Source organism: Patiria miniata, unplaced genomic scaffold, assembly GCF_015706575.1.
Source record: "Patiria miniata isolate m_02_andy unplaced genomic scaffold, ASM1570657v1 HiC_scaffold_3, whole genome shotgun sequence".
Taxonomy (NCBI): Eukaryota; Metazoa; Echinodermata; class Asteroidea; order Valvatida; family Asterinidae; genus Patiria; species Patiria miniata.
The window spans coordinates 36609865-36634464 of NW_024037069.1; the positions used below are offsets into that span (position 1 = coordinate 36609865).

Below are 24600 nucleotides of genomic sequence, written 5' to 3' on the forward strand. Positions count from 1 at the left end.
TGCATTGTTAACCATTCTGGTGAGTTGAACATCTTTTGCTGTGTTGAAGAAAACAAACAAAAAAGAACTTGTTCGATTTGGCCTAGCAAAATGCCATAATATCTCCATATTATGTCTTATCCCGCTTTCTAGGTTACGGCTTTATGTATTTGGAATGATAAAAAGCTCGCATAATTATGTCCTAATTATAAATCTGTAAGTTTCTAATTGAGTCCTGATTGTATTTTAATAAAAAAATCTTGATCCTCATTATTTTTTCTCCCCAAATTTCACTGATACCATTTTCACTGATATTGCTATTTATTTCTCCTCTATAATCTTAGTGAGTTTTTTTTTCTGAAGTAGCCAACGAACGATTTATCTTTTATTGATTAAAATCTTGATAACCTTGTTCTGACTTCTGTGTTCAGGTTTTGATGCTTGGAGCACCGTTTGGCTCTGCGGGTACGTAGTTTCATTGATTCTATATAAACTGCCACAGAAACACTCGTAACTCACGCTTTTGTCAATTTTGTCTCTTAATTAATTTTCGATTTGTTTTTTTTTTTCAACCAAGAAACCCAACACTTTTGGTATTGCTATTTTGATACTGCTTTTGAGTATCTAATGCACGAACCATACGCGCCTGTATACTGGCCACATTAAGTTCAAAATTCAGAAAGTAATTTTTCGGCTGTATCATGTTTTTACTTTTTAAAATCACACGCCTTTCTTTAGCAGACATCTTGAAGGTGTGGGTTTTCGTTTTACAAGAAAAAGCATGAGTCGGACTTTTGTGCATTCATTGCTAGTGAATCATAATTACAATATCCAAAACCAACTCCAAGATGGCCAAATGTCAATTGGAATATACGGGGTCTGAGGTTATGCCGGTGCGCTGGCGATGGTGTTTCGGAGATCGTAAGTTCGAATTGTGCCCCAGATGACATGTGTAGGATCTTTGCATGCATTTTCAATTTCCAATAAATGACCACTCAAAATACATACTTAAGTAAGTATCTCTCTTTCAAAATGCCCACACTCGACAGAAGACCCATACTGCGCCTACACCGAGATGGCTGTGGCGTCCATCAAGGACCGTATCATCAGCGACTCCAGCAACCGTCACTACATCTTCGATACCACGGAGCTGAGCTGTTACGGAAAGATCAAAGGCTGGGTGTTCTACAGCACGCTCGACCAGCCCTTCAAGCCGGGCGTCTGGCGCAAGACTGCGGGCAACTACTACAAGCTGGTAGGGGAGAATACGGTCTCGGCCAGCACCTCGGGCTACACGGCGGTTGAGGTACCGGCTAGTGACCGGATCGCCTTCCAGCCGGGGGACATGCTAGGTTAGTTACAGGTTAACAATCTTTAAAGACCGATTCAGATTTGACCCTGAATCGGGATCAAATATGACTTGATTATTTTCAGGTTCCAAAAATTAATACCATTTTTCTTGTTCAAATGAGACTTTTGCCAAGATTTCAGATTTGACACGTAATCCGGATCAGATTTCACCTAATACTTTTTAAGGGTCACAATGACATTTCCGTAGGTCAAACTGACACGTTCGACAAGATTTCAGGGTCGGAAAGTTTGATGCGGCAGTCGGATCAGATTTGACCTGATTATTTTCAGGGTCAAATTTACATTTTTTTTTCTGGATAAACATGACACTTTTACCAAGATTTCCGGGTCGGAAAGACCTAACACAACACAGATCAGATTTGACTAGATACTTTTCAGGATCAAACTGACTTTAGTTTGGCGATCAGCATCACACTTTTGCCAAGATTTCAGGGTCGGAAATATTTGACACGGAATTCGGATCAGATTTGACCTGATTATTTCCAGGGTCAAAATGACAGGTTTCTGGATCAAAACGACACTTTTACCAAAATTTCACTCGCGATCCAAAGGAATACCAAAACTTTATTGATTTTTTTGCGGTATTCGTTTACTGGGGAAAACGGTTAAAAAAGGTCATATTTTTTGGTCCATACACGGTTAAAAAATATTTGAGAGAATATGACAGTGAGACTAGAGGCGTCCCTAAAGTACACTTTCCCCGCCAGGTTTCCGCCACGCATACCCGGCCCTGCACTACGACCTGAGCTTGGAGTCGGTGACGCTACGATACAGGGGGATGTCGGACTACTCCACCGACTACACGGTCGGCTCGACCTACAGTGTCAGTTCGACGACGACCAGGGCTTACTCTCTGAAAGCGTATTTCGAAGACGAGGGTAAGCATATTATGAATGATACACGCAAAATAAATCCAGCGCAAAATAAACTGCTTGGAAAGGGCCACTCTCGTGCGATTATGAATGCCGCTACAGGGAATCGAAACAGACTGAACTCCTTTTATTTAGTTATTTATCTTTTACTTATTAGTATTTATGTATTTATCTATTATTACTTTAGGGGAAAGAAAGATTATTTTAGGTTTTTGGACGTCATTTGGAACTATGAAAACAAACTGAAGAGAAAGAGGTGTCCTAAAATACACTTTTACCGCCAGGTTTCTGCCAAGTTTTATACCGGCCTTGCACTGTGGTCCCATGGTTACGATGTTCGACTCATCATGAGTCGAACATCGTCTCATGTGCCATGGTATGTGGGTTCGAACCCTGACGGGGAATATGGTGCTTGTGTTCTTGGGCAAGACACCTTACTACAATTGCCTCTCTCTACCAAGCAGTGGCGTCACCAGACTTTTCAGTCTGGGGGGCACAGGGGGGGGGGGCACCAGCATTTGATGGGGGGGGGGCACTTAGGTGGATACGGATCGCCGTCCTGGGGGAGGGGTCTAAGGGGAGGGGGTGCCCCCCTCCCCTTTGGAAAATGTTCGCATACGGAGGATGGGCTAGATGCAAAATGGTGCCACATTTGATGCTAAATTCGATCTGAAGATATCTCAAGAAATTGCTATTTTTGAGGTAATGATTTTAACAACGCGCAGAATTTTGCAGAGGATAGGGGGGCACAAGCATTTGATGGGGGGGGGGGCACTCCGGGGGCACTAGGTTTTCCAGGGGGGGGGGGCGCGTTCCCCCCCCCCCCCCCCTGGCCCCCCTTGGCGACGCCACTGCTACCAAGGAGTATGAATGGGAGACATGTAAGATTATATACCACATTTCGCTGATCTCAAGCTGCTGCAGAAAAAAAATTGTCTCATTCCTGATGAACAGGGATAATAATAATTGTAAAGTGCTTTGAAACCTTAGGTTTAAAGCGCTATTTCAACACATCATTATTAATTATCTAATTCTACAACATTCAACAACTTACTGACAGACTTAATCGCTTACTGACCGTCATTATTTTACCTTAGCTTGGATGTAGGCTGGTGAACGAAGCAGGGCAGTGCTATCCTATAGCATAACCTCGGAAAAGGCGAACTCTGCATTACCAATGTGTACAACGAATGAACGTAAAGACTATTTTTCTGTGAAAAATCGTTCTGAATCAATGGAATATTATTTTGTGTGCTCATGGGGCCAAGTTTATGACTCTTGCTTTGCCTTATTTCCTTCCAGATTTCACTGTCGATTGCGATAACGAGGTCCACGGTCCGGAGCCCAAATCTCGCTCCTCGAACGACGGTGGTAATTACATCATGATCATGCACAGCCAACCCTTCACGTGCTATGGGCAGGTGAGATTATTAAGCCTAGTCATGCACTGACAGAACAAAAATCATGGGTTTTTCTTTTCTTCGTTTGTTCGTTGTTTCATTTGGTGATTTCTTTGTCTGGGTTTATTCATTAGAGAATGGGCATTGAGACTGACAATTCTTACTTTAAACATTAGAAACCTGATTTTTTTCACAACGGGATCACTGTGGTGTGTAGAGAAGCAAACTTTCCCCAAAACACGAGCACGAGGTCCGTTCTTTCGAAAACTGGCGTACCGTCCACATTAGACATATGATTTAGACGAACGGGTTTGCTAGAAGATCCAAGACCTTTAAGTGTCTGCCAAAGTTTTTTTGGAGATGATTTGTCCTCTTCGAGTTTATTCATAATAAAGGAAGCTTTTGCATTTTTTATTCGACTGTCGAGTTTAAGCCCTTGCCTCTTTAAACTCAGAACATTATTTTGGCGGCATCTCGCGATTTTTGTAATTTTGAAAATAACCTGTTTTTCTCACGAATACTGATCGGTATCTCTTCATTAATCTAAGGTTCTGTTCTTCGTTTCAACCAAGTAAAATAACCTGTTTTTCTCACGAATACTGATCGGTATCTCTTCATTAATCTAAGGTTCTGTTCTTCGTTTCAACCAAGTTTCTTTTAAAGGAAATATTGAGTTGAGTAGGCCTATGCTCCAAAAAAAATTACCTTGAAAGTTTTAATCTAAAGGAGTATCTGCTTGTCGGCTTTCCGGGCCCCCTAAACGTCCCTCCTCGGCACATAACAGCCTAGTACCAGAAAGGGGAATTAACACCACCCCTGGGCGCCTTGGCTGCCGAGTCAGCCGAACATGCCTCGAACCTGTATGGAGGCGCTTTCCTGCAGTACTAACGATTCCCTACAAAACTGCGCTGTCTGTGGGTATAGCCCGGTCAAGGGAAGGTTCACCCGAAAATAGAGCTTGATGCTTGATGTGTAGATTCCTAAAAAGCAGTGTTATTTGTCCAAGGAGAAGTCGAGGTAACTCAAGTTGTGCAGTTGTGCAGGTGCGGCATAGATAGGCCCTAGGTGCAAGTAAAAACATCCTCACTTCGTAAAGTTGCTGATGGGTGGTGGTGGGACGCATGTCTCTCGCCGCCGGAGAACCGTCTTTACAGCTGTCTTTTCCTGTTCAGTGGAACACATTGCGCCCCTTGGCTACAAATATTTATCGTTGAATTCCAAACAGATCAAGGGCTGGACTTTCTACGCGGCAAGTGACGGGGGCTTCAAGGCGGGCGTCTACAGACCCACCAACGAGGCCGAGACCACGTTTCGTCTGACTGGGGAGACGGACGTGCCCAGCGGGTACACCAACAACCAGGCCAACACGCACCTGATTGAGGACGAGGCTGAGTGGTTGTACTTCGAGCCTGGTGACGTCCTCGGGTGGCGATGGAACAGCGGCGGGTCCCGGATCCGGCATGACACGGCCACTGATGAGTTCATGGACATGCGCTACACGAGTCACTCCGACGACGCTTATAACAGCTATAAAGTCGGGGATGAGTTTACTGTCGGCAGCTCCCTGGAAAGAGCCTACTCATTGCAAGCTGTTATCTCGCCATTAGGTAGGTCTGCAAAACTACATCATAAAGCCTGGCGCACACCTTTCCGATTGTACCGGTTCACTAGATCATCGGGCCATCGTACAGAGGGGTGTGCTGAAGATTTGGTCCAATCCATTGGATATGACTGTGCGGGTAACGGTGAAAAAAAACGTACCGGCAATTGGGTGATCCGGGAAACCCGTAAAACCGGGAAAGTGTGCGCCGGGTTGTTTATTTTCTTGTTATTTTTTTCCGTTCTTAAGCAATCTAAACAGGGGCGGATCCAGGACGTTTTGCAGGCGGGGTTCATATCATCAGTGATTCACCCACGTTTATTTTTCTCCCGACACTTCGGTTATTTAAAAGAATTATTCATTTTTACTGTCCGAGCATTCTATTGTCTTGTCGCCTATTACTCAAATTAAAATCATCGTATTTTCCATTATAGATTTCGTCTGAACTAGCAGTTCGGAAGGTGGGGGAGGGGTGATGAGCCAAATCCAACAATTACGGGAAATTCGACTATAGGGGGCGCTACACTTGTTCTCTTACTTTTTCAGAGCTATTGTACCGATTCAGTTGTTGGATTCTCACCACAAAAGTGGGGATGATCCAAGAAGGCAACATCCCACCCACCTCCAGGTCAAAAAAAGTGGGGGTTAATATACCATACTGGATTTCAACACATGTTCTTAAAAATTGATATTTTTTTTCTGTACTTAAGTAATTTAAACAGGGGCGGATCCAATAATTTTTGCTGGGGGGGTCATCAGTCATTAAATGTACACACGTCTCTTTTTGTTCTCCCGACACTTCGCTTCCGTAAAATCAGTAGTTGCGGGCCTCAGTGGAGGCGCTGTTCATATCGGACGATCGTGCACACTTTATCACATAATTGTATACAAATACCCACTAAATACAGCTGTCAACGCCTCTTGGGGACAAAATGCGTAAGTATTATCAGTGCAATTGTCATAACTTTTTTTTTTTGGAGTGTCAGAGCAGGGGGGGTTTCACATTTTTTTACTCAATCTCTACGGGGAAAAATATGAAACAGAGCGGCACCCCCCCCCCCTCCCCGGATCCGCACCTGCTAAAGTATTCAACTTAGGCCTATTGTGTGGGAAGGGATACATAAAGGGAAAATGCAGGAACACTGTGAGAGAGACCATGAATGCTCACTCAAAATCCGATATCCTGAATTTCGCTTTAGGTTATTCAAGTGATCAGTATTTTTCTCCTTTGAATACAGGCTACAAGGGATGTTTCTTCGAGAATTACGCTGATCGCGAGTTCACTGTACCTGTGGGCCAGTTTGGTCTGGCCGAAATGACTCCCGAGATATGTATCTCACGGTGCGCCAAGAAGTCATACACGTAAGTAACAATTTCTTTTCCGAACGAATTATTAAGGAATGTAATGTCTTTTTACAAATAAATGTGCTTGCTTGTTTATGCGGCCTATACAGTTTTCAAAAATGGTTTTAAGTAGCACGCTCCAGTTCAGAAAGTTTTGAGTGAAATGCTAAATAATGTTTATATCTAGAGACGTAGCCAGGTAATCAGCGACACCACAAAGTAAAACGCAAGTGGACTTGCTTTCGCACCACGCGCGCGTATTTCACAGAAACAAGTGATTTTCGTGTTCACCAATTAAGTAACATTCATGTAGCCTACACAGTGTGCACTATATTTTTCGTTTTCACAAAACACTTATCTTTATTTCACCGCTATGAAAGTTTTTTTGTAAAATTTTTCTGCAATTCCACAAGACTATAGATTAATCACATTCGTGTCAAACGTTTTAAAACGTTTTTACCAAATAGTTTTGCCGTAAAGGTGTTGTTACTTTGTGAAAACGAACTTGTTTGCGCCAGTGTCCGGTGTGCGCGCGAACACTTGAGTGTTAATTTCTGAAACCAACATTTGTCATTTTGCGGTTTTCACGAAGTAGCACTTTTGTGTGGTGTACGCGTGGTGTCGGGGACGACATGTATGTAAACAATGAAGTCCACGCGTTTTGTATTCGCCTAGCCTGGCCCGATCTTATCTACGCAATGATCGCGGCCGGTCAGTCCGTGTGTTGAGATGATTATTCATAATTAACTGCACTGTCGCAAAAGCGTCCGCGTAACTAGGTCCCGCTGGCTTCAGAACTAAACGTTGACTTTAATTTTTTGGTTACTTATTGTTGGCCGATTGTTGTGTTCGATGTCTCATTGGAAAGCTCATAACTAAGGCAATGCTAGAAAATTATCAATTCAATTTGAAAATCTTTCTTTAGCGGGCTGCCACACCCAAACATATCGCCTTTAATCCACGTAAAGCCTTCTGATAACAATTTGTCACCGACCACCACGAACTGACACGCGCTAGTGGGTGTCAGTTCGTAAAACTGCGTAATCAACCATTTCGGTTTCACGAACTGACACCCAAAAGCAAAGCATGTTGCGGCAATAGAGTACGGAGGAAAAAAAATGTTTAGAAAATGTTGACTTGTATACTTGTGGGCTAATTACACGAAAAATTGATTATAAACCGTTTAAACTGGTGAAATTAAGATCAGTGTCAGTTCGTGAAAACGAAAATGTAAGGATCGATACGCGCTAGAAGAAAACGAAAATAACCCGCGGTTCTGTAAAAACTATAAAAAAAAAAAAAATTAAAAAACTGGGTATCATTTCGTAGTGTCGGTGACGAATTCGCTAGGTTACTTTTTTGAAGAAATGCAAACGATCCTAAAATACCTTCAAGGAGAGAACTTGCTTACCTTTTTGTGAACCAATATCTCCACTCCAATAGATATGCGGCCCTTCAGGAAGGCAACCTGTGTTTCTGCAGTCAATCTTATGGCCAGAGTGAGATAGGTAACTCCACCTCATGCGGTGACTACCCGTGCCCCGGTAAGCCCCTGTACAACTGCGGCGGCGTGCTGGCCAATAAAGTCTACGCCACGCCTCTGGTTCTCGTGGGATTTACTTTGGATGAACTACCAGGTAAGTTCGTCTATCGACTCTTTCTTTTATGAATTTGAGTTAAACTTGAAACCCCATGCCCCCTCTCCACCAAAAATCAATCCTTTAGTCTCTTATTTATGTCGTTTAACGGGAAAAAAGAATTTTTTTTCGATTTTGGTCGTCTGATCTGCAGCCCTCTGCAAAATTAGTATGAAAGTAGCATCCTCTCTGAGAAGAAGTATTTCAATTAAAAGCATCGATGGATTTCTGCCGTTCAATGTCTCGTTCAAAAGTGAATAATTTTCTGAAATGTTTTCTAAAATTAAAAATTTCTATAGGACCAATTGAAAATATATATATATTTAAATGAAGTGAAACTTATATAAAAAGTACGGAGACCGGGAACGGATCTTTAATCCTGACACGGCTTCCTTATTTTTTAAGCAAAAAAAGTTGGACTCGATGGCAGACTGGGCATCTTTGATTTGGGGGATTTCATCCGGAAAACAGGTTTATTTAAAGTAGTTTTAAAGCAATACAACACTACATGTTATCCCATTCGAATGAGATTTCTCACGAAAAAAATCCACCAACGTGTATGGAATCATCAATGAACAAAAATGTCCATGATTTGCAGCCCAACTAAAATTCTGGGGATGGTTTTGTTTCGAAAAGGTAAAAGCAACCAAAAACTTGCCTTCTGAGGGTTGGGAGATCGATCAACAACAAAAAAAGGAAATTCTTTTTTAAATCGAAATACGTAGAACATTCTTTGCCAGTCTGAAAAGCATTATCTTTACGATAAGGGGAAAAGAAATTGGGGTTATGGTAAATTCTGGCTCAAATTATTCAAGGTAGTGACAGCAAAAGGTGGTCCAATTATTCGGATCTAGGAATGTATTCGATGGCCGAAACACGCACAGCGGGCTGACAATTATATCCAGGCTTTTGGGGTTAAACAATCAATACGCTGTAGAAGGTTCACATTGGCTGTTTTCGCACTGAATAAATAGAAACCCATTGATTTTATCGGCTGAAACGTCGAGTCTGTTTATCCAGTATAGCTGCAATTCAAGTTGTGTAGTTCGGTACCAAATGTTATTGATTTTTATCAAGCCAGCATTATGTTCAAGCCTGTCCTTATTCTTGCCATGGGCCTTAGCGATCGGTAAATAAAGGTTTTGGGGTAAGAACCATGAGCGGTGCCTTCCTGAGTTTTGCTTTGGGTTGACATTAATTCATTGTGGGCCATGTGGGACCATCATGAGTGCGCGGCATGAAAGTCCACAGATTTGCAATAAGTTAGCGTGCAGGAAACATTTAAGAAAAAAAAATCGTGAGCGAATAATTTTTTTGCGTTGCATGTATATATTTTTTTAGTTTAAAAAAGACACGTCAGTAATTTCAAGAAATAGTGTTGTCAGTGTGGGGGGGGGGGGGGGGGGGCAGCGCATGAATAAAAGCTATACCGTAACAAAATATTCTGTATCGAGAGTCCTGAGAGCCATAAATTGAGGAATTCAAGATATACGGCAATGAACCTCTGGCCCGGACTTGGGGCTTCCAATTCTGAGCATTTGGGATGAAATTGGGCTTGGGGGTTGCGCTATTTTGCCATGTTGTGGAGGGATCGTTTTTCAATTCTGTTCCACTTTGGGGAATATATGGGGGTCGTCTTCTTTGGGTGAGAAAATCTCGAAAAGTCAACGGTCAACCCATCTAAAAATGAAAAGAAAATGAAAGATGACATGTCAATCATAATTTTTCTGTGCAGTTTCAATACCTGTGAAAGTTCTGAGTATTTTTAAAAGAATTTTGAAGTATGGGCATTAGCACTAGTATCTATGGGAATTTTAATGCAGGGTTGCATCCATTGCACCCATAGAGTTAGGCCGTGTCCGAAACGGGCTTCCAGAGCTACGGCTACGTCTATTGTCAGCGCGTCCCCGCGTATTTCAATGGGGGCAGACCTAGACCTAGCTAGACAGCTGATTCGGATGCAGCCTTATATTATAAAAACAGCACCATGTAATCTTGGAATGTACCGCCCTCTATGTTTGCTACGAGCTCAGTACAACTTCGGAAGATGGCGGCGCGCATGAATAAATCGAGATACGGTCTTCGTGAAGGAACCTCATGGAGCTCACTTTTCTCACATTTCTGTCACAGAAGAATTGTCAAAATTGTGGCAAATTGGATTTCATGACGGGGAGCATGAAGGTTCAATTGCATATCCTCGCCATGTGAGGTTTTGGGGATGGTGCTCGAGCTGACCTTAAAAATCGTATTTTCGTAAATCAACACTCAACAGGTCACTTTTGAACTTTATTCTGCGCTAGATTATTGCGCTAGATCATTGGATGCGTGGAAATTTGCATATTAAAGTTAGCGCGCGGTGAAAGGTCATATAGCTACAACATGTGACATGTACTGTACATAACATACACCTGTGTTCCTTCCTCCATGGTCTCACAATGTACACACACAGCACCGATACAAAAAAAATGTGGTTTCTGACACGTCCACAAAAGGCAAATAGCGGCAAATAATTTGATGACGTCGGGATTTACCAGGCATGGTTTGATTGGACACTCCACATATTAGCCCCACCTACACCTGTACACTGATCTGTATTCGCATACGAGGTTGTGCGCCACTGAGAACTAGCGCAGAATAAAGAAAAACCAGACTGTTTTTCCTTTCAACCTCATCCCCACACACCCCCACACAAGCCTAGCTATTACTAATAGTGCTTGTCATAGAGTCTGGCCAACAGAAGAAGCAGAAACCTCGCTTTGGTTACTTCAATTTGAAAGGGATATATATCAAGATGGCCGCAACATGATAATAATGCATATTGGCCACTTGCTGAGTTGCTCCCTCTTTCTTTACTAAAAACACCTTTTTTTTTTATCTTAAAAGCGATGCTCTTCCCATACTGCTAAGGTATACCCCTAGAACTATGGGTATTACACGTAATATTACGTATTAATACCCGTAGTTCTAGGGGTAGCTAAGGTATTGGTTCCAAAGGGCCCAGTCCGAGTAACTTAAATGCCCAACTTATTGCCTTTTTAACATTCGGACAGTCCATGTCTGAATTTTAAAAAGGCGATAAGTTGTGTCCAAGTTACTCGGACTACCAAAGGGCCATGTTCATAATGTTCTAAACATCATCTTGTTATTATTTTTAGGCCATATTGTATGGGTAGATAAGTTTTAGACATTCTAAACTTCTTAAAGATTTGATCTACTGTTGAATAATAATGTGATTTTGCATAACAGTGAAGCATCATTTTAATAAACATTTTTTTTAACTCGCTACTGAACAGATCTGGAGGTCTGTTACCAGCCAGTTGACATGGTTGGTAACATTACGCGGGGGACCGGTGTGACCTATGACTTCTACTATGGCGACGGGTTCAGTGACCTTGCACTGTCTGACGCAGAAATCATCCACCACTACAAGTACGTAATTGCCGTGCTTTTTTGTTCTTTATTTATTCAGGGAGTCCTAATCAGTGTCTACAATACTGTCTCCTTCCAAGTATTGAACTAAGAAAGAATATTTTACAGTTTTATTAGTGAGAGAAAAACCTAGGGGAGTGTGAATAGCCATGCAAATTTTCCAGAGATAGGTTATTTTCTTCATTTTTATGTTATTAAAAGTTAAAAAACACTGTTTTGCTTTCAACGCTTTGAATTCCTTTTTTTGTGTTTTAGTTGTTACTTGTGATTTAGTTGTTACAAGATTCGTGATGCCCTTTTAAACTTTTCCAGAATATGACTTTTTCTGACATGTATGTAGTTTGGTACGGTAATGTAATGGGTACTAATATCAATAGTTTGTCTCAAAACTTCTTAAATGATGACATTTTGGTGATAAGTGTGCCTATTCCTTGACAACCCTAATGACATTGGAACTTAATTCTAGGAAACTTAACTTTTTATCTGACTGACAAGGGGTCATGAAAAGTTGATATTCCAAAATTAAGAAAGTCCTGGAATACTGTTCAGCCCATATGTGATGATGCGTAATATTTTGCAGTCTTCTGGTTTGCATTCCAGTTTATTATACTTTCTCTTTTATATGCATGTATTCCTCTGTACCTGTTGCCCGTCCATTACACCATTGCGCTGCTTTCATGGTGCTTCATAGTCTTGTGTCTAACTGGATGGCTGAAAGGGAGTTGTGTATCTTGTCTCCAGAGCAGTTTTGAGAAGATGCCAAAACAGTGCAGGAATTTGTCATGGAAAGTGCTAATTTTGTCCTGGAAAAATTATGAGTTTTCATTTCAAGATTTCTGTCGGATGACTGATACAGTACAATCGAAAACATTGGGGACCCTACTCTCAAATAACGAAACTCTCTCTTTTTATTGCAGCAAACCCGGGACATACTCGATCACTGCCACTGCAACGGACCTGTGGTTGAACAAGGAAAATCAAACCATCAGCGCCACCGTGGAAACCAACATGACCGACGTGCTTGTAGACTGCCCTCTAGCGGTGGAGTACGACCACCGCTTTGGCTGTGATTTCTACATCTACCAAGGCACCAACCTGAGTGCCACGGTTGATTTTCAAGATGGCCGCATCGTGTCCTTTGTCACCGAAGGTATTGTTTACATTCAGAAACCCAAGACTGTATGGCATTAGAGGTTACACTGCACGAAATACGCGTTGAAAATTAAAGTCACCAAGTGCATGAAAAAAATCTATTACTTCAAAAGCATTCTTCACTGAGATGGGACTTCTTCTTTTTTTCATTATAATAACAAAAATAGTTTTGGAGAAAAATAATTGAAAGATTTTTGTTTTTGTTTTCTCTTCTTTTTTTTTCTTCAAATGTCAGCTGATGTTGCAGATGACGCTTCGATCCCCTTAAAACTCTCAAAAATATCCTTCAGCATGGAGCTTGAGGTGACCTCAGTAAGGCCATAAGGCTTGGGAAGTCTGCACCCACTTACGATCTCGACCGACACGAACATTCTTCGGAAAATTTGAATAGTCAAGACAAAAATCAGAGAAAACAGTAGCGTTAGACCATACGGCAACAACGACATTGTGCATGTGCTGCCAGGCTGATCATTAGTCTGCTCCCTTACATATTGCGCTAATTAAACAGCGTTTACAGGTTCCAGATACACGACCATCGCTCCCTCAGTCTGGCTTCCAGACGCACAATTACAAAATTTCAACGCCGTTTGCAAATAGTGCCTGACAAAATTAAGTGCAAAATATACGGGAGCCCAGAGAGACCACATAAAGCTTATACTCGATCGTAACCCCATCTTAAAACTGTTTAAATTGTGCAGAAGCAGGATTCCAGTCAAACCAGTGAGTTTGGCAATTTTGAGACATCATCTTACATTGAAAAACTTTTAAATTTTTCCCACGTGCATGGCTACGCCGATGTGTGCGCAGACCAAAAACCTGAGACTTTTTTTTTTTTTTGGCCTTAGTGTTTCACCAGTCAAATTTGAATATTTTTTTCAACAATTCACAACTGAAAGTTATAAAACTTTGACGCATATGAGACTAGAACAGTTTAGACTGGTGGCACAACTGTGATTTAAATGTACTAAAGTAGAGACTAGGTACCAGATGCTTCTCTTGACATACACTGTGCTGTGCTACAGAAGAGTTCAATTGCATATTTTTCGCACCTGTCTGTTTTGTTTTGTGAACCATTCTAAAATTTTCGGACTAGTGTTAAAGCTACAGTCCATCATTTGTAATTTGTGCATTTTGTTCGTTTGAAGCAACAAAAGAGTTCAAAATCTAATGAACGATACTGAGCAACTAACCTGATGAAGTTTCAGCTAAGCTTCAGCTGTACATTCCGAGAAAAGCAGCATTCTAAGATCTCAATTTCAAATCAAAAGTTACTGAATCATGTTTTGAATTGTTTTGAATTGCAGCTATACGTGACGTAGCGCACTGATCCGACGAATTATAACAACCGCGCGCGCGTGTGCGTCGTTCCAAACCTTGAACGCGCTGCGCTGAATAACAAAACTAACTACTAATTTAAATTTTCCTACGGTGCTTCTTAAGAATCACCGTTGGAAATGCCTTCTTTTGTTGATTACTTCAAAATGACAGCTTCCCAGAAAGAATAATTTCACAGGAAGTTTAGTCCCCTTACTATCTTTCAACCAAGTTTGTTTTTCAACAATAATTACGCCAGTTACTTTTCGGATGGCTGCAAATGATGGACTATAGCTTTAAACATAACTTGGATACGTATCTGTCTCCCGTTTTTTTCTGCAGATGCTGAGACGCTTTTCTACGGCCAGATTGTTGACCAGGATGCTTCCATTAGCAACCAGCCAGTGAGCCGCGTGTACCTCATGATCAACTCGGTCATTCAGCACGAAGGTCGCATTGTGGCGTGGGAGATGAACGCGATCCAAACGGGGACGATCACGCTGCAGGTACGTGGTGACTTCCAAGGCTTCCCTGGTGACAAATTCTGCTATGCAAAGAAATTAGCTAACCACAGTTGCTAAAGAGAAATCTGGTTACATGCCAAAATAAAATGCCACAAAATATGTATCCCTTGTGATTGGTTCTCATGTTATTTTTTTCGCTTCACAACTTTTGGTTATTGGGAATTCAGTGGCATTTTTGTCTGACGTGTGCTTTACACTACTTGCAGGTTTATCGACCACGTTGCACCAATAACGAGGTGTACTGCCACCGGACAGCAAGCTGCCACCGGCCCAGCATCAACTGCCAGGAGCAGGCAAGCCTCTGGAGCAAGACCTGTGGCGATACGGGCCGCTTCAGCTTCACCCGCCGTGACTGCGTCAAGAACTCAGACGGCTTGTTCGAGGGCCGCCATGTCTTCAGTGCCCTGCCCCTGGACTACGACTTTCTGTCGGAGTTCACGTACAGCATCAGTGAGACCGGACGGAACTTCCTCACGCTGTCCCGATCAGAACATGTGGATGTGAAACCAGGGGACGTCATCGGATGGTATAATTCCAACTCGGGCAAGCTGGCGTATCAGTCAGCCGACGCGGCAATCGATGGACCCGAGCTTCTCCCGAGCACCAGCAACTACGGCAGTCGTCTCTCCAGTGGGTACATTGCCTACTCCTCTGGCGCGTCCGCCCACAGCTACAAGCACGCCCTCAAGGCCCACGTGGTGCGCCCCTCCCACCTGCACGTCTTCCACAACTACACTTGGCCGGAGAATCGAAGGAACGTCTCGGTCAACGCCAGCAACAACCTTGCCTCGGGCATCTGGGACATGCAACAGGAGATCAAGGTCATGGAAAAAGTCTCGTTGCTGTCATTTGAGGCTCCTCTTTTGGGTGAGTCCCTTGTTCATACAAAAGGATAGTCTATGTAATAGACCACGATGTATGAAGTGGTCTTTGATACATGTATGTGAGCAGGTTCGCTGATTAATTAGGAAAGACAATCGCCTCTTGACCTCTAGTAATTGACCAATCAGCAGGCGCTTTCTATATCGGATCTTCGGTCATTCACCCGTTGCGCGTCATAGACAATGGATAAAAAAAACCTGTGTCACAAGCTCTGTATCATGTTACACAATAATGTGCTTGGTTGTTGTTGTATTACTAAACTCTGCATTCAAATTGACCAATCAAACCATTAAGTCCTGATTTGGGAATGAAACAATGTCATGATTTAGTAAAGTCGTCTATGATTGGCTGGCACGCGGCTTGGATTTATCTGTATGTCTAGCAGAAGGAGGGGTTAAAATGTTTCAATTTTCCCTTAACTAGACTCTGGTGTCAGTTCAAATAACCTAAACTGTCGAAAAGCTGTTTAAAACATTCCACTTATTTCTGATACAGTTGTTAATCATTGATTCACAACTATGCAAATCTTTGTTTGGAGCTTTATTTCAATATTGCATCAACATATTATCATATCCCCCTCCCTTTCAGCTGTTGTAACGGAAGCACAGATTCTAACCATCAATTCTCACCTGGGTACTGAGGTGACTTACCACTGGTTCTTCGGCAACGGTGACGAGCATGTGACCCAGGCGATGTATACCAACTACACCTGGCAAGATGACGGGGTGTACAACGTCACGCTGAGAGCTTACAACGACATCAGCCAGGACATTTACGAAGTGAGAAAAACAATAATTTAGTCCTTAGATAACCTTTTTGGACCAATTTCTCAAAGCACAGTTATTAGGCCTACACCCTTCCCAATAGGGCTCGCTCAATGACGGCCATCTCTGTAGGAGAACTGCAACTGTGTATTTTAGGCAATCAAACACGCATTACGCGGTGTTGAAAATGTTCCAAACACGCATGCTTGTTGTTTGAAATGTGTTCGAAATACGACGCAGCCGATGCGCATTATGCAAGTTGGCGCTCAAAATGCTGTAGAAAATGACATCATTTGAGAGAGACCTATTATTATCAACAGGCAATGGGCCAATTTTCTTGTCTCTACCCTCACAGGTACCCTTTATACTCCTGGGTGGAGGGAGACTATTGTAGTAAAGTGTCTTGCCCAAGAACACAAGCATCATTTTCCCATCAAACCCATGTACCGTTACACATGAAATGGACCATGTAGCTGTTAGACCACAGTGCTCCACAAAAAGTGTTTTTGAGAATTTTTTTCTTTTAAAGGATGGGAACAGTAAACCATCATTGACCAAAAAGTTGGCGTCAACAAAAAAGTGGCATCTGACAATAAATTACCACAACTTAACGATTAAATAACATCACAGTTGTGTGTGTACATACGTGCACAGGTTTATATTTTTTCCCTGAATATTCAAACCAGCAAAAAGCTATTCGAATAGTTTGTTGATAATCAAATATTTTAATAGTCGGTATGTTCCGGACAGCCCTAAACCCCACTGCAGTTGACCCGGTTGCAAAATTGAAGTAAACCGTTTTAAACAACACTGAAAATGTTGAAGTTTATTGGAAATTTGTCACAAAAATTGACCAGTTGAAAAGAATTCTCTAGCAAAACAAATTTATAAAATGCATACATCATTGAATGGTTACCACACAATCATTTAAAATTTGTGTCTTCCCCTTTTGGCCCTTCTCATTTGTTGTTCCAAAATCACTTTTCTTTCCTCGCAGCATTACGTGGTCCTCCAGCATCGCATTCAAGGCTTTGACTGGAAGGACTCCATCCCCGTGTCTAGCTGGACGGACTATCCCATCACGCCCAAGATCTTTGGCATGGAGACCGTTATCAATTTTGGCATGGACCTGGGTGAGTGGCTCGACAAAACAGACAAAAACAGTCGACACAGGCACGCCACTTTTTTTCTCAGATCAACTGATTTCCTTGTTTCACTTCATGCACACTTGCTGTTAACCAGTTCGCGTCATAGGACGTGATAACACTCACTGGGTGTTTTTATACACAGGCACGGCTGACAGGATAAGACGTCAAGATTGCCTTGACTCGCCTCCGGGTGACATCTAAACATGCTAATCCCTCGTGCCTTTTGTACACACAGACAAAGTCTGTGAAGTCTGTGGAGGTGGACCGTGTGTCGATCTTGAATTGGCCGTTGTGCATGGCGTATTGTTGTACAATTTACTCTCCAGTGCACGCCACGAAGTATTGAAACATAAGCGATTTCAGCAAAAAATATCGCACACATACTGTTGAAATGACTCCTGCGAATCGGTATTTGTGGCGTTTGGCTGTTTTTCGGAAGTTGGCTGGACAATTTTGCCTTTTGCAAAAATCAAAATTTTCAGCATAAATTATCCTGGCGCAAAGTGATTTAAAAGGTGAAAACTACCGCTACTGTGTAACTTAAATCTCGTAAAGCTAGGAGTTTCTCTTTTTTGTATAACTTAACAGTTGCATGTCTGTAAAAAAAAATTAATTACACAACAAATTTACATGTGGATATTTAATAGTGCTGTAGTTGAAATACTGTTGATGAATCACAAGTCAAACACACGTTTCCAATTCAAAATTTGAAACTTGTTCTATCCGTTGCTCACAGTGGCCAATTTTTTTTTCAAGTGATGTCTAATTGAACAGCTCATAACTTGGGAAAATTACCAATTCATTTTTAAAACTTTTTTTCCATTTTGCTGCACCCATAAGCGTAGATTTACTATTTTCTGTTTCTTTTATGCAGGCACAAATGTAACGTACGAGATTGATATTGGCGACGGCATAGTACCCACGTTTCTTCTTCGTCACGATGAGGTCCTGAACGTAGGCATGCTGTTATACGAACCACCCCCACCCACCACAACCGTTGAGCCCATGTACCAACTCAACTGCACCTTTGTCCTTGACAATGTTACGGTGGCTGCCACTTTCCCGCCCACTTCTCCGCCAACAACCCCGCCCATGCTCACCGAGAACGCAACCATCAGTAATATGACCATCGGCAATGCTACCTTCAGCAACGGGACCTTCGGTAACGAGACCATTGGAAATGGAACCTCGTTTTATGAGGTGTTTGAGACGACCACTCCCTCCGGTCCCCCGGGCCAGTGGGTCTGCGTCAACGTGACCATCAACGGCAACAACGCTGGCGGGGGACCCACCATGGAACCGGCCCGGAATCTCTCTGATCGTTTTGCAGTAGAGCACAATGGTATGTTTGCAAAGAGTTTCAAGATCCCAATTCACAACGTCATTAGGGAAAATCAGTTCATCAGCGAAACTTCACCAGAAGTCTGTTTCTGACTGCTGTTATTTTACAGTTTTAAAGAAGTTTTAGAAGTATTTCAACTCTCACAAGAGGTAGGATGTTCAGTTGGGACACCAACTGAATCCAATTTTATGGAGCAATGTGAAAATTAATCTATGCGTAGCAATTTTCTCTGATAATTATTTTTTCCAATTTTGTTTTGGCTTTGCAGGTGTTTTAGGAAGCGTCTTCACTGTGTACGAGAAAATTGGCTACTATCCCGTGACCATCAATGCCTCCAATAGAGTCAGCTGGGCCATTATTGACTCCACGGCCGTTGTCCAGATTGAGATCACCAATTTCCACATTGTGGACCCGCCCCCGATGAAATTCGGAGACACCGAGATTGTCGGGGTGGGCTATGACACCGGCAGCAATCTGTCATTCACTGGAAGTTTTGCAAGCAATGAATTGGATCTGACTAACCATTCGCTGTACTACATGGATGACAGGAACGGGGAAGGGTACATCGTCATCGGCCCGGACAAGTACGACGACAAAGGATTCTATGCATTGGAGTTGACCACCTGGAACCTGGTCAGCGGCCCGATAACGGACTCAGTGCAGGTCCAAGTGGAGTATGCCATCAAGGAATTCCAGATGGAGGTCTCCGAGATGTACATTGTTCCCTACACGAGCATCTCCATCCGATTTGACATGAAGATTGGCTCCGATCTGACCATAGTGATGGACACTGACGACGGATGGTCCAGGACATTCATTGATGAGGAGATGAGACGGTCAGATGGCGACCATTACATTCAGTGGCATGAGTTCGGAGTCGCCCGGGATTACAATATCACCATCCACGCTACCAGTGCTGTCAGTGATGAGTTGATCTGGATTGAGATCAAAGTCCAGAATCCGGTTGTCGATCTGGCCATGACGGTGTACACCCCTGGTGTCATTCCCTACATGGAGATAGGTACCATCAAGTACGAATACGCGTTTAATGGGGACCAGTCCATGCCTCCCACTGACGCCACAGTCGAGTACTACTTAGCCAAGGGGATTGAACCTGTGGAAGATTTCCCCATTGCTGAGACCAATCCCGTCGTTCATAATCTCTCTCTGGCCCTGCACGGACCCTACTCTACCTTTGTCAACATCTCCAACCTGGTGAGCTGGATGAATTTCACCAAGGAGATTGAGATGGAGAGGCCCATTCTAGGTCTGATTGTCACCTGTAAGAATCTACACATTAGGGTGTTATACAAGGCTGTGCTGACGGCCACCATAGACTGGGGCTCCCGTGTCAAGTGGCGGTGGTACTTCCAGGACGCTGACGAACCAGTGGAATTGGGCATCCGTGATTCTCGGACTCGCAGACACAAGTACAGAGATGAAGGCACATATTATGTCTCTGTGGTGGCTTACAATCTTCTCGGGGAGGTGGAGTACACTCTACCAGACCCAGTGAAAGTCCAGTATCCAGTCGAAGGCATGGAGTGGATTGGCCGAAGACTGAGTCGGCTGTATGTAGCCAATATCTACGTTGGTGTACCTTTCCATCTTCTCCTTGTCAAAGATATCCACTTCCCGACCGAGGCATCCTACGAGATAGACTTCGGTGATGGCCAGACCATAGCTGCTCGAGATCTTAATATGGACAGGGCAGACAGTTCAAAAGACACAGAAACCCAGTACCATGTCTTGAGTGAGACCCACTACTATGACACGTGGGGCCACTACAATGTCACCATCCGCATTTGGAATCTCGTCAGCGATGTGACACTCCTCTTTGACATCTGGATCTATGAAACCATCACCCAACTGCAGAAGGAGGTTAACTACAACGAGCTCATCATGGATGGAAGCTACTCCCCCGGCAATGACACACTGGACCAGGAAGGATTTGACGTCGGCAAGAACTACTTCAAGCTGGAGGAGGCCATCGTCGTCAAGGCTACCATGGCATCCGGCACTGGTCTCACCTACACCTGGGACTTTGGGGATTTGTATTTCGAGCCGCCACCCACCACACCTGCACCCACATTTGGGCCCACCACTATGGCTCCGACCACACAGCCCCCAACCACACAGCCTATTACCACTCTACCTCCAAACTGCACCTACGAAATCGAAGAATGGGCGGTGAGTATGGCAGATGAGCTGCTTCTTGAAGATGAGGTCAAAATTGAAGCGATGAATGCATCCCTGATACCCAACTGCTCCTATCAAGAGGTGGTGGCCAATACCTCAGTGGTTCTAAACGGAACATGGATGAACTCCACGGATGAGAACGGCACTGATATTTACTGCATCATGGTCAACACAACGGGTGCCAATGACACATCCATGGGTGGCAATGACACCATGTGGAACTCTACGGACACGATGTTCAACACAACATCCATCTACTGTGTCAAGAACATCACCAACACTACAGATCCCGGTCCGATATACGAGCTCGTTTGTGATGTCTCGCCAATATATCTCCCCACCCAGAAGGAATTGTGCGAGATATACGACAATTTTGTCGGCATTGTTCTCTACAACAGGACCTTTGAAAGAATCGACAATATCACAAACGCAACACACTTTGAGCGGATGCGCGGCGAGAACGACACATCGCTCCAAAACGTCCGACTGACTGACCTGGTGGATGAGTTGAAGGATTATTTTTGTCTGAACATGGACATTCTGTTCGACATAGGTGAATACCTCCTCCAAAACAACTTCACTACCACTCCGTCCCTCTGTCCCCTGCCGGAGCCGACACAACTCCCCACAACTGAAGCTGTAACCACACCCACACCACCTACTGAAACCCCAACAACGTTAGCTCCCTACGTTGTTCAAACCACCGAGCCACGGGCGATCTGGTGGTACACCAAGAAAGGCATTTACACGATCACACTGAATGTTTCTAACCCCGTACACTGGGTGGTCGTGGAGAAGACCATCGTGGTCCAGCGTGGCATCTTTGACATGGTACTCACAGATCATGGACCTCGGGCCCGAAACACGACCATCGAGTTTGAGCTGGACACCGGAAATGCAGGGACAGACGTGTGCTACCATGTGGATTTCCGGGACAAGCAATCTGATATCAACAACATTGCTATGTGGGGGCATCGTAAGACCTGTGAGGAACGGTACCCAGATGAGTTCCAGGATCCCTTCCTGCGCTTTACAGAAGTCAGCAATGCCTACTTGGCGGGCCTTCTTTTAGCAGGGAGGTCTCCAAACATAACCCTCACCAATGTCTTCCAGTCGGTTAACGCCTTCAGGATTGTGGTTCATGCCCACAATAAAGTCTCTGAACAGACCGTCTACTTGCGGACTGCCGTGACAAAAGGCCCTTGCTACTACCCTGAAGTGAACGTCCGAGATAACAACGGTTGTGATCAGTATTACCCCTTCTGCGACAGTGACGGCAACCGCGAGTATTTTGCATCCAAGGACATGTTCGTCTTTTCCTATGTCAAGATCAACTGTACGTCCACTCCATACACCATGTACACATGGAGGGCCTTCGAGATCGCCGACACAACCGGCGTGGAGACTGAAATATTTGACTTGGGGGAGACGGAGATGGCTGGCTTCACCCGTCGCGAGCTAGCGGTCAAGAGGTTTGTCCTTCCCTACGGCCTGTACCGCTTCGAGCTCAACGTGTCCATGTGGGGGGAGCGCGGAGTAGAGTCCGTAGACTCTGCCACCATCCGAGTGGTACCCACCCCATTGGTTTCCAGGATCTCCGGCGGGTCTGAGCGCATCATTCGCTGGAATGACCAGGCCCCGGTGGACGGGTACACCGACACCTTGGACCCGGATGTGGACCCGTCTGACCGATCAGGAATCCGTTATGTCTGGCTGTGCCGTCGGCAGCATGAAACGTATCAAGAGTGGAACGCTGACTACACGGTGATGATCAAAGAGGGTGGAGTCAACGCGTCCTACATCCATGAGAAGGGTGACTTGGGAGGATGCTTTGGGCGATACGGTTATGACACTTCTGGATATGGAGGTGAGTTAGTTATTTAAAAACTGGCAGTGCCATTATAGTAATGAAATGATTCATTGAGCGAATGATATGGGATGCTTCTTACCTCTTATTTCAAAATATGCAGAGACGTGTCAGTTTTGCTACAGGCTAGGCGTGAATGACGTGTACACAAATGCCTTTAGCATTCTCAGTAATGTGAAAGGAATAACAAAAAAAATGAGACAGAAAGGGTTTTTATTCATATTGAATGTTGAAATCTATTTGTATAGGTTATAAAATGATATTTGCCATGTAATTTTAGAAACTGAAAAAAGAGGGCATTTGAGGGTTGGGGGGGGGGACGGGACACTGGCCTGTAGTTCATTGGAATAGCTTGTGAGTTCACTTTGGAATAAATGACTTCTGATTGACAAGAAAGTCCACTACCACACCCAACCCTCTAGGAAATGGATAACCCCAAATTCCTCCATGCATTAAATGAAACCCTAGTTTAATATGTCACTGGACACAGTAATTGGTCTTGCCCCTTATCAACATTAGTTTTTGGACATAGCACTCATTATACTCTCCTTGTTTTGTCTAGGCATGTTGAACGTGACTTCTGGAGAATTTGTGATGGACACGTATTACATGCATGAGCAGATGGTTTACGAGTTAAAGCTGATCGTGTTCAAGGACACCAGGCAATCTGAATACACACAAGTGCTATACGTAGCCACCGGTAACCCGCCACGGATGGAAATTAGGTAAGGATTTTGCGGAGAGGATTTTACACAAACTGAAGACCCATTTATTTGTGTATATATGCTTTTAAAACCCATTCTTGTTTTGCTATTTTGCCAATGACATCGCATTAAAGATACAGTCCATCATTTGTAATTTGTGCATTTTGTTCGTTTGAAGCAACAAAAGTGTTCAAAATCTAATGAAGGATACTGAACAACTAACCTGATGAAGTTTCAGTTCAGCTTCAGCTGTATATTCCGAGAAAAACAGCATTCTAGGATCTCAATTTCAAATCAAAAGTTGCTGAATCATGTTTTGAATTGTTTTGAATCGCAGCTATACGCGATGTCGCGCACTGATCCGACGAATTATAGCAACCGCGCGCGCTTGTGCGTCGTGCCAATGCTTGCACGCGCTGCGCCGAATAACAAAACGTACTACTAATTTAAATATTCCTACTGTGCGTCTTAAGACGCACCGTTGGAAAGGCCTTCTTTCGTTGATTACTTCAAAATGACAGCTTCCCAGAAAGAATAATTTCACAGGGAGTTTAGTCCCCTTGCTATCTTTCAACCAAGTATGTTTTTCAACAATAATTACGCCAGCTACTTTTCGGATAGCTGCAAATGATGGACTATAGCTTTAAATCATCAAGCTTTGCCCAAGTCTCTGGCGGCCGACATGTACATGTATACAAGTAATTTGTTCAAATTGGTTTTGTACACATCATGTCTTGAACTTGAACTTGGCTGCTGTACACGACCTGCCGTAGCAGCAATTGTCACTCCATGGCAAGGCCTTGGAATGTTGCAAAATATAAATTTAATGTGAGAAGCATCATACAAATATTGTACAACAAACTCTGAAGAGTCAGCTCTTGTGGTGTTTGACTTGATTATAAAATTAGGCCGACATATTTTGTCTTTTTCAAAAATGGGATTTTTCGGACAAAAATTATCCCGCCGTCAAGTCCTGAAAAAGGGATAGAACCATAAACATGGAGGTAAACACATCACCAATAGACGGGTGTCTCGAAGGGCTCCTATCATTTTGCATGTCAAGGAGTCCGGA

The 24600-nt window shown here is 43.4% G+C and overlaps 1 protein-coding gene across 2 annotated transcripts in view; it reads left to right on the forward strand.

Moving 5' to 3' along the window:
* The first annotated feature begins 1026 nt into the window (after positions 1–1026).
* The window catches only part of LOC119737008, a 61905-nt gene continuing 38331 nt past the window's right edge, over positions 1027–24600 (forward strand). The window contains exons 1-15 of one of the 2 annotated variants that reach the window (XM_038211065.1): positions 1027–1331; positions 2058–2228; positions 3525–3643; positions 4848–5229; positions 6461–6584; positions 8010–8203; positions 11497–11632; positions 12550–12782; positions 14441–14604; positions 14829–15489; positions 16093–16283; positions 17266–17401; positions 18291–18758; positions 19027–22824; positions 23387–23549. In XM_038211065.1, coding sequence (XP_038066993.1) covers positions 1055–1331; positions 2058–2228; positions 3525–3643; positions 4848–5229; positions 6461–6584; positions 8010–8203; positions 11497–11632; positions 12550–12782; positions 14441–14604; positions 14829–15489; positions 16093–16283; positions 17266–17401; positions 18291–18758; positions 19027–22824; positions 23387–23549 — 7217 coding nt within the window. In that variant the 5' untranslated portion in view covers positions 1027–1054. Of the gene's footprint in view, positions 1332–2057; positions 2229–3524; positions 3644–4847; positions 5230–6460; positions 6585–8009; positions 8204–10259; positions 10385–11496; positions 11633–12549; positions 12783–14440; positions 14605–14828; positions 15490–16092; positions 16284–17265; positions 17402–18290; positions 18759–19026; positions 22825–23386; positions 23550–24600 lie in introns of those variants that run through there. The other variant, XM_038211067.1, reaches the window with a different exon arrangement.